This window comes from Sturnus vulgaris, chromosome 6, assembly GCF_052056855.1.
Source record: "Sturnus vulgaris isolate bStuVul1 chromosome 6, bStuVul1.hap1, whole genome shotgun sequence".
In the NCBI taxonomy this organism is placed as follows: domain Eukaryota; kingdom Metazoa; phylum Chordata; class Aves; order Passeriformes; family Sturnidae; genus Sturnus; species Sturnus vulgaris.
The window spans coordinates 34490942-34506269 of NC_142248.1; the positions used below are offsets into that span (position 1 = coordinate 34490942).

Sequence of the window (15328 nt, forward strand, 5' to 3'; positions counted from 1 at the left end):
CCAATTTAAATCCCTAAATTTACCTCCTTTTGACTGGATGGTGAGCTTGAAAATATTTTTAACGAGGCTGCTCTGAGGGGGCAGGAAACCAGGTGAAATTAAGCCCTGAAATTAAAGTGAGTTTTTTTTGCTGATGGCTTTAATTGTTTCTTATGGCATCCACAGTAAAAATTCTTTTTTGTGAATTTTCTTCCTGAGATCTCAGTGCCTCATTGTGTTATGGATTTATTCATGCAAGACATAGAATGGTGGTGTGGGATGCACAAGTCTCTTGGAGATATTTTTGAAATGAAGATCTTCAATCCAGCATTTCAAAATAGAAACAATTAAAGATGAGAGGAATGCTTGCATTTTTGCAAGTACTACATATTTGCACTGTTTTACTGAATGATTCCCATGCTGCTTTTTAATATTTCTCTGCTGGATTTTTGATGAGTGTTGCTTAGCTTGAAAAAGGCTTGAGCTGCAATTCAGAAGATTTCCTATGGCTGGGGAAGGTCCCTCTGTGGCAGATGGATACCTGTAAGGCCACTGGGTGAGGCAGAGCCCTTTTTCTCCCCAGGATGCAAAAACCTTCAGAGTGTTATAGGGCTATGTTCAATGCAACTTCCTTTGCCTCTTAGCTTTCTTTTAAAAATCTCCCTTATCAGGTGCTGCATTAAGTTCTAAGGCTGCTCTGAATGATGTAGGGATACCAAACTCTGTTGTTAACTGACCTGCACCTGTCTCAGGGCCAGTGGCTCCTTAGTGAGATTCTATGTGAATGCTCCATTTTTAGTCTTCTCTATCATTTAATCTTTTTATGGTACACACATATGCTGCCTTAAAAAAATGAGATGAAGATATTTTATTTAAGTTGGGTTAGGAGGGATCATAAATAAAACCTTAGCATGGGTAAGAGTGTTATAATCTAGATCAGGAGTTCATTATCTGAATATATAAGCTTGGACTGAAGAACACAGCCAAGGCTTGGGAACTGCACTGCCATGCATGTGCACATCTCCTGGGGCTCACAGTGTTGTGTTTCTGCCCGGAGTTTTTTTGGTTTGGTTTTTTCCCCTCCCGACTGTTTTTGTAGGTCTTGCACTAAGGGTTTCCAAAAACAAGAGTTTTGGATTTTGGTGCAGTTCACTTGCTTGATACTTCACTTTACTTTTTGTGTTGTGGTAGCTGATAATGATTCTCAATCTTAGACTGCTTTTGGCCAGATGGATTATTTAAAAATTGCATCTGTAGGTGCAAGATACCATCACAGAATTGCACCTGTAAATGTCTAAAGTTATGTGTGTGTATGTGTCTTGCTTTTAGTGTGAACCTGTCTCTTAAAGCACCAAGATATCCTGTAGCTGTTTTGTTTTGCTGCTTTGACCACCTGAAGTTCAGAAGGCTCTGAACTTCAGGTTGCAGAGGAGTCTGTGCATTTTCTCTGGCTCCCAGGCTGTGGAGGAAGCCTGCCTGGCCTTGGCGTCAGCCCATTTTCTGATTACTTTTCAACACCTTTTACCTAAAAGATTTTGAACTGGTGCACTCTTCTCTTGGGGGGATTTCTTCAGTACCTAAACTGCAGCATGCTCAGGGACTGCTGTCAAGTTCAGGGACAAAAACATTTCTCTCCTGTTTATGTACTTTCCATTTCTCCATTTCTCCAAATACCCTGAGATCCTAAGACACCAGGGGAGTGTGAACTTGCATCTTCCATCAGGCATGGGAGAATACCAAATCACTTCTCTCTCAACTAACTGTTCCAGTTCTCCAGGCCGGCAGTGATTCCATAATTCATATTCCACTGAGTACAATGGAGGGAAAATGCAAATACAATAAATTTTGACTTTATTTTCTTTGTTCCCTGTTCAGCCGTCCATAACACAAGAATAACTGAACAAGCTTTTACAGGAATCACTTTTGGGTAGGAAAATATTACTTCCCAAGGAAAGCTGTTACATATCTATGGCTTTATTTATTCTGAGCAGCCCCAGGAGGGGCTATTTTGCCTATACATATATAGACAGGCTTATCTAGAGAGAATCAGTGCATAATTTATTATATTTTTCTGTAATGTTCTCTGAACAGTTTGAACAATCTTAAACATAAGCACACAAACACAGATGGCTTGGCTGTTCTGTGTTTGTTTGGCGAGATAAAGCTGTCATCAGCTGCTGTCCAGTTCAGCCACACTTAATCATCCCTTGATGGTTAGTACATTAGCAAAACCTGGCTTGTGAGTATCTGGGTTTGTGAGAACATATGGAATATTTGGCTCTGATGCTGGCTGTTCTCACACTTTGATGAAGGTTTCTGCCCCCACAAAGAGACAGTGAAATGTCCCGTATGGATGCTTCTCTTTTGCTTCAAAGCAAAGTGAGCCAGGCTTATTTTAAGCCATTGTAAATTCTGTTCATATCATGCCTGCTGATCTTGCACCAAAAGGGAAGAGAAACATGTTACTTTTCTTCCTCAGGCTCTGCTGTGGGAACAACAAATCCTACAAGGTGGTTGAAATATATGCTTAGTGGCACTGAGTTCTTAAGCGCTCAAGATTAATATGTGATTGAGCTTTTATTTCTTCATGATATTCAGCAAATAGTTAATTGTTGGATGGAACTTTTCTTAGCCCAGTGAATGCTACTCTTCAAATACTAGAAATTAGGAAATCATCAATATTATTTCACCTTCCAATTTTTATTCTCTTGTGTAATGTATGATTGGCTCACTCATGAGACAAAAATGCAAGGGAATAGGATTAATTTTTAAGCAAATTGTGCCTCTTTATTATAAACTGCTACTTACAGAATGAGTTGAGAGGAATGTGTAGTCTGTAGGTTGTTCAAGCCATATGTTGAGGCTGATATGCCTGATGGGATCACGATGGATGCCAGCCTGACACATTGGTATTCCATCAAATGAAGTGTATGCAGCAGGGATGTTTGGCAGCTCTCCTTTCTTCCTGGAAGCAGCTCTCTGTTTTGCTTGATCTTTATGCTGGCTGCTACCCCTAACACCTCCAGACATGAAGAGGACTAGCATTGTGTCAGATTTTTCTCTGTTTCTTTGTCCATCTCAACTGCAATACCTTGTTTTTCTTGCCTCTCTGGCTTGTTGTGTGTCTTGGACTGGATGCCAAGTGCGCAAGCAAAAATGTTTACAAAAATAGCCTTATATAAGGCATAAGAGATATACCTCAAATAATCTCTCAGCATAACTCAGCCCTCCCCACTCTTTTGTTTGTGAAGATGTAATGCAACACGAGAATGAAAGGGAAAGAATAAAATAAATAGGAAAAAATGTTGGATAAAAATGCTGCGCAGCCAAAATAACTTTGCACACATCATTACCAGTTTTCTCTCTCTGCTGTTTTTTCAGAGACTCTGATAAAATATATAAGCTTAAGGAAAATAATCTTTATGGAATAAATTGAATCTATTAAATTGTTTTAATTTCCATTCTGAGGCTTTTTATTGGATGCCTGCAGGTATTTTCCATGAGAGAATTAATCTCTGGAAGTCATCATAGAGCAATATTCTTCCCAGTGTGTTTGCATTGTTATAGTGACCTAACTTTTATCATATTAGAAGATAGGTTCAATGTGGCTATCTCAAAGGTGCTGAAAATGAGGCATTTATATCATATCATTAGGCACAGCAGAGCTGCAGTGGTAGTAATTCTCTCAATAGATAAATGTATCCCAACTTGTCTTTGCAGTACAGCCATCACTGTGTAACATAAGACACATGAGATTTATAGTTTGGAAGGTTTGAAAGCTTTTGAGTCTGCATGGAATAGTAATAATTTCTCTATGAAATAGAGCTAAACCTGTTAGTATGGCTTAGTTAAATCTGAGCCAATTAATTTTTCATGGGTTGTGTAGCAGGGATTGGAGACATGCAAGATTTTTTAGATTTTTTTTTGCTCCTGGGTTTTGGTTTGAGCAGTGGTCAGCAACATAGAGGAATTTCTGTGCAGTTATTTTTTCCTCTAGAGGAATAAGATGATGTCCAAAATGTTGCATCCTCCTAGTTCCAGCTCCTAACACCTGCCCCTTAAAATTATTTTAGTGTTTTTGAAAAACATCCTGATCATGAAATACTGAAGGATACAGCAATTTACAAAATGGGGTTTTTTTGCCCATGCCTGAAGTCTAATGATTTAAACAATTGTTCACCTCAAAGCAGTTCTGCTTTTGAAATTGTGTCATTGCTTCCCTTGTTGTGAATGGCTGTCAATTCCCATCTCTCCACACGCGCCCCCCATTCCCCTGGAGAACAGCCTAAGCATCTTGTTAGGCTAAGGGAGAAGGAGCAGAAGGAAGATCAAAAGAATATGAAGGTCAGTCTCTTTGTTTGCTACCCAGAATCTTGGCCACATCACCAAATGGATAATGAGGCACCACCATTTTCTCAGAGATGAACAAGGCTAAGATTATGTTAGAGGAAGGATCTGAGCAGCCCTTTTTCACTTTGAGAAATGGGATTAGGATTTGTTCAATTACTTTCCAATACATTCGTTGTTGAGTTCTGCTCTTTGGCTTTCCACTTACATCCCACAATGTGGGTTTTCTGTTTATGGTGGGAATGCCTTTTCCTCAGCAGATACAAAGGGCCATTACAATCAGCTTGTGCTGCTCTTATTTTCCTTTTTACCCCTGGCACACTGAAAGCCACTTGCTCTCTGCACAGGAACTGAAACTACCACTGATAACTGTGCAGCCTGTCAGTGATACAGCCTTCTGTACTCAGAGAAAAGCTGTCCCTTGGGACATCCAAACATTATGCCAAGGTACTGTTCCTTTTTTCCCCCCAAGATTATGTTTTGCTTTCTTGCTTGCTTTCTTAATTCAGGGTGGTTTTTTGTAATACAGGAACTTGACATCAGAAAGAAATTGCCAGCCTGGATCAAAACAGGACACAATTAAGTCCAGTTAAATCCAGTAGTTTGGCTTTGAAGTCACCAATGCCAAAAATTTTGGAAGCAGTAAGTGGGATAATCAGTACCTCTTTCTTTTCACGTATTAGTAAAGAGTTTAAACTCTGAGGCTTGTTGTTTGAAGCTCTTCCAGAATAACGTTCTGTAGTTAACTGTTCCAGCTCTGCAGATTGCTCTTATCTCTAAAGGAATTCCTGTTCTCCCTGACTTTCCCAGTATGACTACACATGGTGTGAAGTATCCTCTGTTTTTCCATTTTGGGAAATTGTAAACAGATTTTAATGGCTCCTACTGATGATAACATTGATGGTTAGTTTTATAGCCTCCCACTGAGGTCTTCCATTTTGATAAATGCTTGCATTTCTGGGTCCTTCTGTTTATATTTTTCTTTTATGTTCATGTTCTCTTGGAAGCGTGAAATTTGTAACTGCACATGGGAGCCAGACATCTTCTCCCCCCCTGATGTTAACATCAGTTGAATTAGATACAGAAGGTCAGCTAATGCTGCTTTAATAGTTCCATGGACATTCAGATAGTTTAAAGCACAGTCTGCTTGACTGTCCTGCACACTTTTGTTATATTCAACATTCCCTCTAGTTTAAGATATACAGAGTCACAATATAAATTATGTGTGACTTAGAGCTGTGGCTTCTTCATAGAAATTTGAATTTCTATTCAGTGCTGACAAAACTTGTTCTTTTCCTTGATGCGTCATTGCTGGCATTGGCTGGAAAGAGAGGAGGAATTTTTGGGACCAAAGATGGAATGAAAAACTTCTCTGTATCCTTTTGAGATTTGTCAGCTACTGCCAGCTTTTTTATTAAAAAGTCTTGTGTTTTTTCTCAGTTGTATGCACTTGAAAGATGAAATCCAACAGCAGTTGGTCGAGAATAATAATTTAAAAGCAGTAGGGTTCTTTGAAATAAAAAAAGCTATTTCAGTGAGGCACTAGGCAGATGTAAATTGCAGGAGTGGGATCACAGCATGTTTATCATTACGGTATCTTGGATGCTACCTATGCAGAAATATGAGAGTGAAAATTTCACTTATCTTTGTGCCAGTTATCTACACTGCTTTTTGCAGCTGATCCAACAGGGGAATTTTCCACAGAGAGGTGCTCCAGCCTGCACAGCACCTGTGCTCATGAAAGCAGTAGCTTTCAGTGGCTTTAGGGCAAACTGATCAAGGTGAGTTCAGTTCCTTGTGGGAATACCTCTGTTAAGGGAAACCAGTTTCTACAGCCAAGAGAAAACTCCGAGTTGAAGTGTCTGCTGCAGCATCTTGGAACATCTTGGATTGTTCCTTCCTAAATATGTAGACATCTGTTGATCCAGGCAGTTCTTAGTGTGTGTGGTTCAACAGCAAGGCTCAAACCTCTAGCATCTGAGATACTGCTAATATGGAGCAACTTTGAACAGTGCTGTCATCTAAAAGGACAAAGACATTGTATCTAGCCTGGCATGGGTTGGAAAGCAGCGGAGGAAGAAATGCACAGGTCCTAGGAATATAATGGATTGGAAGAAAAGCAGAGATTGATAAAATTGAAAGTTTTTAACAATATTAAAATACAGGTGAAATCATGATGCCTCCATGTTGGAGTGAAAAATTTTCTATTGCCTCTGGTAGGGTGAACATTTTGACAACTATATTTTGAAAATAAGCAGCTGTATTTTCTAAGCTTGTCAACCTAAGACTGTGATTTCAGGGTGAAGCAGGAATCTGAATCAATGAAAATGAGAATTTGAAGCTAACTGCATAAAACATTTTCATGGATCTTCCTCTTCAGAATTAGACGTATTTAATTAAATTAAAGAGGATTGCCTTAGGTGGTGGTTAATTTTGGGTGTGGGTTTAATGCATTCAAACTAATCCACTTGCAGTGAACACAGAACAAGTCCTGATTATCACTGTGCACCCAGTCTACATTGTAAGCAGTGGGGTGATATTCTGGAAAACAGTGAACAAAAGAACTTGGTTCTCCAGATATTGCCTGTAAATCAGTAATAGCCAGTAAGAGATCTTCATTTACAGTGCGTGCTTTAGATAAGGAGAATATATATGCATCTTTTTGTGAGACACAAGAGAATTACTGTGGGGAGAATACTGGTCATGTAGGGTATCTCTTTAGTAAAAAACATTTATTTAAAAAGAGCTTAAGAATTAGGATGTTGTTATGATAAATTTGTGAACCCATATATTGCTACTGCCTTTGGCAACTATGTTAGATTAATTTATGATTGCAGGTGGAATGTTTTCAGGAGCAAATATGCACAGCAGTGATCACAGGCTATCAGGGCAGAAGGAAGTAATTATTTCATTTTATGTATTCACATCATACCATCTTGCAAAAATATGATATCTAAAATTTAACTAAAGTTAGATGTTCTGAAGTAGAAACATGGATTTTACAAAACAACACCTGAGCTGTGGTGACATTTCCCCTTATTTCCTATTCCTGGAGTGATGCTTGGTGAGACCAGAGCAAAGATACAGGAGAGCTGTTAAAGCTGCTGCTGAGGTTTCTTAGTTTGTCACTAGAAGATTCAAACTTGCTTTCAAACCTCGGTTCCCAACAAGGTAGCAGCAGCCAGCTGTCACAATTCTCTAGGTGACTATGAAAAAATGTCAGACACCCGATTCTCAAAGAAACGGGGCAATGTTATTGCTAAGGGATGGATTTTATATGATGCTGCTTAGGAATGCATTCATACTTACAGTATCAGTGACTGCTACCTGACATGCTGTTTTTCATTCCTGTGAATCACTTTGGTTATAAAATAGGATTTTTTTGCTAACTAGAAAGTATATGACAGAACTGTTCAAGAGCCTGTTCTCCTCATGACCTCAAAGCATGCCAGTGGGAGGTATTCGGCTCAGTGGGTGTTCTCATTACCACTTGACTTTTTGCTGTTTGGTTTTCTGCATGTTGCTATTTAATGATTTCAATTCTTTCTTTGCCAGTCCCAGAAGCCATTTAGCAAGCAATGTACTATTAGTGCTATTTAACAATGTCGACACAGTCACTAAGAAAGGGGTTTCATTTCCAAACAGTGTGCTACAGCATTACCCCTCGCCATCTGCTCCTGTCATGTCCCTCACTGTCGTGTTTCCCAGTTAACCCTTTGCCCTGGACTCCTCGTCCAGTGCTCTTGGGGAGGGTGCCAGCCTTGCCTGAACTATAAATATCCTCTGAGGCTAAAACAGACTGCAGGTCATTGTAATGACAGTGACATGGGTGAAGGCTTTGGATGATGTAAATTGGCATATATTTGCTTTGTAGAGACAGAGGCAGAAAAATAGATCAGTCACAGAGAACATTGCAGGTTTCTGTCCTTAGCCTACTGTTAATCACAAGCACTTCACAACTCCCATTAGTGTCAGGTCTGCAGGGCGCACAGCCTTTAATGTAAAATCTCAAATAAGACTGCAGAGGGAAGATTCTGTATCTTATGGGAGAATGAAGACATCAAGACTGAGGATGAGATTCATTTCACTGAATTTAATCTACCAAAAAGATAGATTGTCAGTGATACTAATCATCCCTCTCTCCCGTGGAGAGATGGCATATCTCCCAAGGATGATTTACATGACTCTAATCATTGGGCAACCCTGACTGTTAAGTGGTACCAAGAAGCCAGATTGAGAAGGGTGGTCAGCTTCAGATGAGCTCAGATAGAGTCTGGACGAGTTCATGGTAGCAAAATTCTTTGCAATCCACAGCAATAGTGTCTGTCTTATGAACTTCCTAAGCTGAAAATAGTCAGAGGCTGTGAGTTATTAAGGGGTAGCATCAGACATGTTTCTCCTGTTGTGCTGTTACTCTCCTAAGCATCTATTTATCTATTTACTGTTGGAGCTAACACACAGGGGAGATGGACTTTCTGTTGGACACCATATGGCCGTTCCTCATGCTCCTATGTGAGGCCGCTGTAGTAGTGAGAAAGGGGAATGCACATTTAGCAAGAGATGATTTTTGCAAATGGGAAATTGGCAGGAAGGTTTATTTTGAGATCTGTGGTGAAGTGCTACTGACCTACAAACAGAAAAACTGGAAGTCAGTCTTACAGAAAGAGCCTGTGCCAGGTGCTGAATGTTAGTGCTTTACACCAGGTCACCTCAAGCCTTTCAGAGATTCAGATGAGCTATTTCACCATGTGCTCCCCTCAGATGGTGCAGACAGCTGGTTTGAACCTTAGACAGCACAAGGAGATTCAGATTTAACGTAATTTACAGTGTGCTGTGTAGCAGTGCTGCTACATGGATGCTCCCTGCCTTTGTGACAGCACCAGGGGAACTAACAGGGTGGAGGCTTGTCGTTTCAAATAATTCGTTGTGAGCACAGAATGTGTGCCCCAAAACCCAGGTATCAGTCACCAGACCAGTGCTTATGACCTCCCACTGCATTGGGCACATGCACATGTGTGTGTACCTCTATACTATCCTAAATGCTGATAGCATTAAAATTATTTCCTAAGGAGGCAAAAATCTCTGGTTGAGCATTTTGCTGCCAGTATGGTAAATGTATTCCTGACATTTGCTGCAGAGATCTTTAATTAGAGTCTCTGTAGCTGTTATGTGGCATCATCGCTGCATAAATACACTTCTGTTTGAAGTCAGAACTGCCTTTTATGGCAATCTCTACATAAAAAGAAATTTTGATTAAACTGAGAAATGCTTTCCTTATCAAATCCCAAGACATAAAAAAAGGCCAGTGGAATTGGATTCAAAACATCAGCCTCGGCTTTTGAAATGGAAGGTTTTGCTCTCTTTTAAACCATACTGTGTTTTAAACTGCCAGCAAAAATCTTTGATGCAGGGAGAGCATATCAAACTTTACTTTTGCAATTTCCTGCTTGGTTTCTGGTAAACTGCTTTTGTCTAATCATATTTCATATCAAAGATAATTTTATTTAATGTGGATTAGGTAGCATGACATCTCCACTGTGGTCTTTCATCATTCTCTGTTTAATTTTGAATGTGACATGATATTTTCTAGTACAGATGAAATTTGTTCAGCAGTCAGCTTTGAAAAAGCGCCTGTCTTTTATATCTCTGTAAAATGTTACGCATGGCAAGCAAAAAAAAAGACTTCATTCTCAGACTTCTCAAAGTCTTTGGTGTAGTCTATGGATTACAGCCAGTGTAGAGAGGAGAGATGGTTTATCCTCACATGCTGTCCATTTCAGCAGCCTCCATAGCACAGCTGCACACAGCCAGAATGGGTGTGGCTTGGTTCCAAAGGGAGAGGTTACTGAGAGAATCAAAATGTGATGCAGATGAAGGACAGGGTGCTAAAAGAGATGATTTTTCAGCCCTATGTGTATCTGACAGGGCAGTTTAGGGCTGCAGGTATAGCAGTCTTTTTTTTAATCCAATAAATCTGTGGGCTTGGTCTACTTACCTACTGCAATCCTCACAGAGTTTGGTTGCAGAGTACTGCAGAGACTTGAGGCTTTACCATACCCGTGCTGCTTGTGTTTTTTACAGGAATTCAGAAATGTGTGTCCTGAGCATTTACAGATATGTGAAGCAGATGTTTTGCAGCTTTTTCTGAAACATTGTCCGATAATTACATGAGTCTAGGAGCCTGCACTCAGTGAGTCAGGAGTGACTCTTACAGCTCTGCATTCCCAAATATAAAAGGGACGAGGAAGGAAGCAAAAAGTTTTGTGTGAACCTTTTTTAGTAGTAAATGGCCTTTGTACTGCAGTAGGTATCCTTCTCTTGCCTGAATGAGGAATCCATACATTTGCAGAAGGATGTAATTTTATACCACTATGTAGAGGTAAAATAGTTCTTGAATTGTTAAGAATATGTGTTGTGATCTAGGATGAAATTGAGAAGACAATTGGAACATGTAAAATGACAAGGTTAAACAGTCCCTTCTTCCTTTATCTTTTCCACAGTATATCAAGTAACTGTTATCTTACCCAGAACATTTTCTGGTACTGCTGAGAAATCCACCAAAGCACCAAAGAAACTTTGTCCTTCCCAGTAGGAGAAATCTGGTGTGGGAAAACTTTTAGAAATCTGCCCTTTACTGCATTGTGATGGAGCCTTTCAAAATCCAATTTGAGGTTTTCCATTTTATCAATTTATAAATCCTGGATTGTTGCAGTGGTGTGTTTTGCAAGTGAAATTAGTGCAGTGAGTACACTCCACCTCTTTTACAGAAAGAACTTTTTGCATGATCTCTACATGAATCAAGAGTTTGCTTCTGAGGGATGCATGAGAAGAGAACAAATTCTCTGCATCAGATCCTCACTGTGCTTCTGTAATATCTTGCAGTCACACAATACCTTTGCTAGTAGTCACAAAATAATCCTGTTGCTATCAACTCAAATTCTGGTATGTGAGTGCTTTGTGTATATGGGTATCTCTTCTAAATGCATATGATTACTTAGGCTGACTTGAAGCCTGCATGTTAGCTCTTCTGTATATTGCATGTACTATACATAGGTTTTCTTCAATAATACTGATTCCAACAGAAAGGAGAGAAATATTATAGTCTGTGATATTCCTGCAAGGTTAGCACCACGTACATGAAATCTCAGTAATTTTGCAAGTTAACTAATGGTTAGTCTTTAATAATGACTTTGAGACAATTCAAAAGCAGATACTAGCTTTCAGTCTGATTTTGCCATGTTTTTCTTCACAGCTTCCTGTCATGGGAGGAGCCTTTATGGACTCACCCAACGAGGACTTTAGTACAGAGTACTCCCTGTTTAACTCATCAGCCAACGTCCATGCAGCTTCTTCCATGCAGAATCCACCAGAAGAGACATCCCGTTCTTCAAATGATGCCATATTGTTATGGATTGCAATAATAGCAACAATTGGAAATATTGTGGTTGTGGGAGTAGTGTATGCCTTCACCTTCTAGGATGACTGTCACTACAAACACTGGAAGAAAGGAAATCTTCAGCAGTACTTGTCATGTGTATGTATGTATGTATGTGTGTATATATACATGTATATCTATATAAATACATATTAGTAGAGACTTTGTTGATTAAGTGCTGCCACAGTCATGGAAATGAAATACAAATTAATCATCTTAAGTCTTGATGGCAGAAAGTTTGGATGCAAATTTGTGGAGGTGAGAGCTTTATTTGAGAACAGAGCCAATACCAATTTTGTATAGAAATGTAATAAAAGAGGGATCAACTTGGGTATAGTAAATACAGAGAGATATTTATATAGAAAGTGCTTATTTTCTACTGTAGATTTTTCTAGCAGTTCTTCTGCAGTTTGTCACCTTTTTTTTTTCTTTTGGTGTTTTTTTTTTTTTTTGGTTTTTTTTTTTTTGGTTTTTTTTTGTGTGTGTGTGCATTTTTTACTGTGGTATAACATTATATGGAATTGTTCCAGGTCATATTTTCTGGGCATCTTAACTTCCTAGATGGACCAAGTGGTTGGCATTGGCTCGGTTCTGATGAAGTCCAAGTTCATCATGTGTGTCTTCAGCATGGCTGTAGACTCCTGGGCTGTATTCAAAAGCATGAGTCTCCCAGCCATGGCAGGCAGATGCAAGCTGTCCATTACCTGCCTTCCAGTATCAGTAACTGGAAATCAATGAAGTCATGCTGAAGCTGCCTGCTGTTTGAGGGGAGGCACAGTTATTGCTGCTCTGCAGACTCTGAATTTCAGGGGAGAAAATGATTAAGAATAGCAGCACAAGTTCCCATTTCTGTCTAGAGGTACTGGATTGCAGTGGTTTGTAGATGCATCCCTTCCAGGGAACAAGCCTAATACCACACTTTTCATCTCATTGGACTGCAATCCAGGTTTCTTACAGCAGCTGTGTACTTTCATAATGTTATTAATGTACTGAAAGAATTATGGGAAAATTGTGGAGCCTAATTAATAGTGAATAAGTCTGTGAGAAAGATAAAATTGAGAGAAAGGTTGGGCACTTCTGTGCTTATGCAGGGGTGAATTCAAGAGTCAGGTATGTCCTGGGGTAGAAACAACACAAGAAAAGTAATAAGTGTCAGATGTGCAAGTACTTATAGCTCAGTATCAATATGTCTTTGCGTTCTGGTGAGGATCTTGGAAGTGTTTTTTTTATAGCTGGCTTTAGGTAATGACTCTGATTATCCTTTGGATTTGTTCCAGTGAGAGGAAACATTTTTACTGCATTTTTTCCCATGGGCAGTTCATTTTCAGAGGTGTATCTTTTCAAGACAAACTGTAGCCTTCCTTGCTTGAGAGATTGTAAAATCTTGAGAACAGGAAAAAAAAAAATCACCGCTGTTGGAAATGTCCCTTCACTTGCGTAAAAATAAAGCAACAATACATAAAATGTTTGCATTTTGAGAGCAGCAGACAAATTCTTCTTCTGTGTCTGCATGTACTGTCTGGGTTTTCTGTCTCATACAGCTACTACTCAAATTCCAGAAAGCCTTGTCTGCGGGCACAGAGACTATTTTTGCCACTTGCCTGCCACTGAGCTTGAGGCTGGGCTAAGAGCTGCTGAATGTATAGAGAGGTTTGCATTTTGCTCTTTTCTCTTTAAACCCATTTTCCTGCAGGGCTGGTGGACAGTTGCTTGAATCAAAGCAGCATGCCCCAAATCAGTATTTATAATCATTCAGCAGTCTCTGTGTATATTTTTTCCCTCTCTATGAACTGTCCTTTAAAGCTAGGAAAGATGCAAACAGAGCTAGCAGTGGGAAGAAAAGAAATTACATTATTTTGAGGCTGAGAAAAACAATTATGAGCTTCTATGTGTGTTGTTATTTCCCTATTTGGAGGCAGGATTTTGTGAAGATGATTGAGGACAGACAAGACCTATACTGGGAAAAAGTTTAAGAAGCCCAGTTCTGGAAGATTAGAGGGAAAGAAAGCAAATTCTGTCCAATAAAATAACTGTAGTCTTAAGAATGATAGAAAAATTATTATTTTCATTTCCTAAAATAGCTATTTATTCTTTCATAGCCACGGGACAATGAAAAGCAGGGGAGCTGTGTAAATGGTGTACCTTGTTTATTTTTGCACCCCTCCTTATTCTTGCTGAGCAGAAAGGAAGCTGTTGGGAAGCTGCAGAGAAATTTCCAATGAAGACTTGAGCAGGACAAGGTCTGGTGTGTAAACATGTAGGATCCGTGAAAATATTGCTTAATGTAATGTACTGTGCCCAACCATTTTCTGATATTCTGTTGCCTTTGTAATTGTATTGGGTGCTCGTGGACTTCTCTTCATTGTTCCTGCAGGCTGTCTAGTTAGGCCAGAGCCTGCAAGCATTTTTGCACAAAGAGCAGAACATTTCCACCATGACTAAAACCAGTTTGACACAATGGTACTTGCCCAGTGGGATTATTCTGCTGCCTAATGAATTTGCCAGTGGAATGCTTTGCTTAAATTTCCTAGAATATTAATCTTAGTGCAATTAGCAATGTTTGCATCTTTCTCCCACAGCACTGGACTAAACTCTTCAACCATGAAGAAAAGCATTAGAGTGGGAACAGCAAAGGACCACTTTTCTGCTAATGAAACCAAGTGGCACTTTTGTGTTGCTTTTCCCAAAGAAAATGCCCTACTTTCATGTGAAACTGATAGTAATAGCAGGAGTGCTGGAAAACAATGAGTTCCATCCAGATCATCATCATACATATTTTCGTTGTTAGAGGTTGTGTTGTCAAGAAGGACCAGACAAAACTTTAATTTAAGTAATCGGCTTGACAGGGTGACATGGCAAGCTGGGTGCAAGCAGCAAGTGTAGGCATTTCCTGACTCATAGTTAAACTGCACACTAACTGTACAGCTTCTCTGTCGGGAGAAAAAGTTGGTTTTAGGATGCAGGTACAAGGATACTGCATGTGAGGGTCTGTGTGGAATATTGGCAGATGTATTGAAGATCCCTAATTGCAGTGGCCAGAGCTGGTTCAAGCTCTGATCTATTTTGATAGTGACAATATGCACACTATATTTCTGGATGTTGTGTTCTGGCTTCGTCCACTAAAAACACTTCTCTCTTCTGGGAGGTTATCAAAGGTTTAAATTAAACCATTGTAAAAGGAGACTAATTCATCATTAAGTTCAGAGAAACTACAGAGGGGAATGGAGCAGTGGCTAAATGGTGGATGTTTCACAGGTATGGGTCTGTGAAATATGTTGCCTCAACACAGTTGACTTGTAGCACTGTAGTTTCTCCTTTCCTTGGAGCCAGGCAGCTGGATAATTGATGTTACTCACTGAGGAATGATGAGGAAACCCAAACACATTCCCCACAGCTGTTTTCTGAAGCTTTTCTTTAAGAGGGTTCTATGCTTTGCTGAGCACTTTGTGTATCAGCCTGAGAAAAGGATTCCACTTGATCAGTGCTTCAGTTAAATATGTCTAGCACAGATAGCAGTTAGAAAATCCTGACTGCAGTTCATTCTGTGGTAGATGAAGCAAACCACTT

The 15328-nt window shown here is 39.6% G+C and overlaps 1 protein-coding gene across 2 annotated transcripts in view; it reads left to right on the top strand.

Moving 5' to 3' along the window:
* Positions 1-13225, top strand: part of C6H14orf132 (chromosome 6 C14orf132 homolog) — a 33290-nt gene extending 20065 nt beyond the window's left edge. For both annotated transcript variants that reach the window (XM_014884518.2, XM_088166191.1), the window contains exon 2: positions 11579-13225. In XM_014884518.2, the coding sequence (XP_014740004.1) occupies positions 11579-11803 (225 nt within the window). In that variant the 3' untranslated portion in view covers positions 11804-13225. The remainder of the gene's footprint in view (positions 1-11578) is intronic.
* Positions 13226-15328: the final 2103 nt, after the last annotated feature.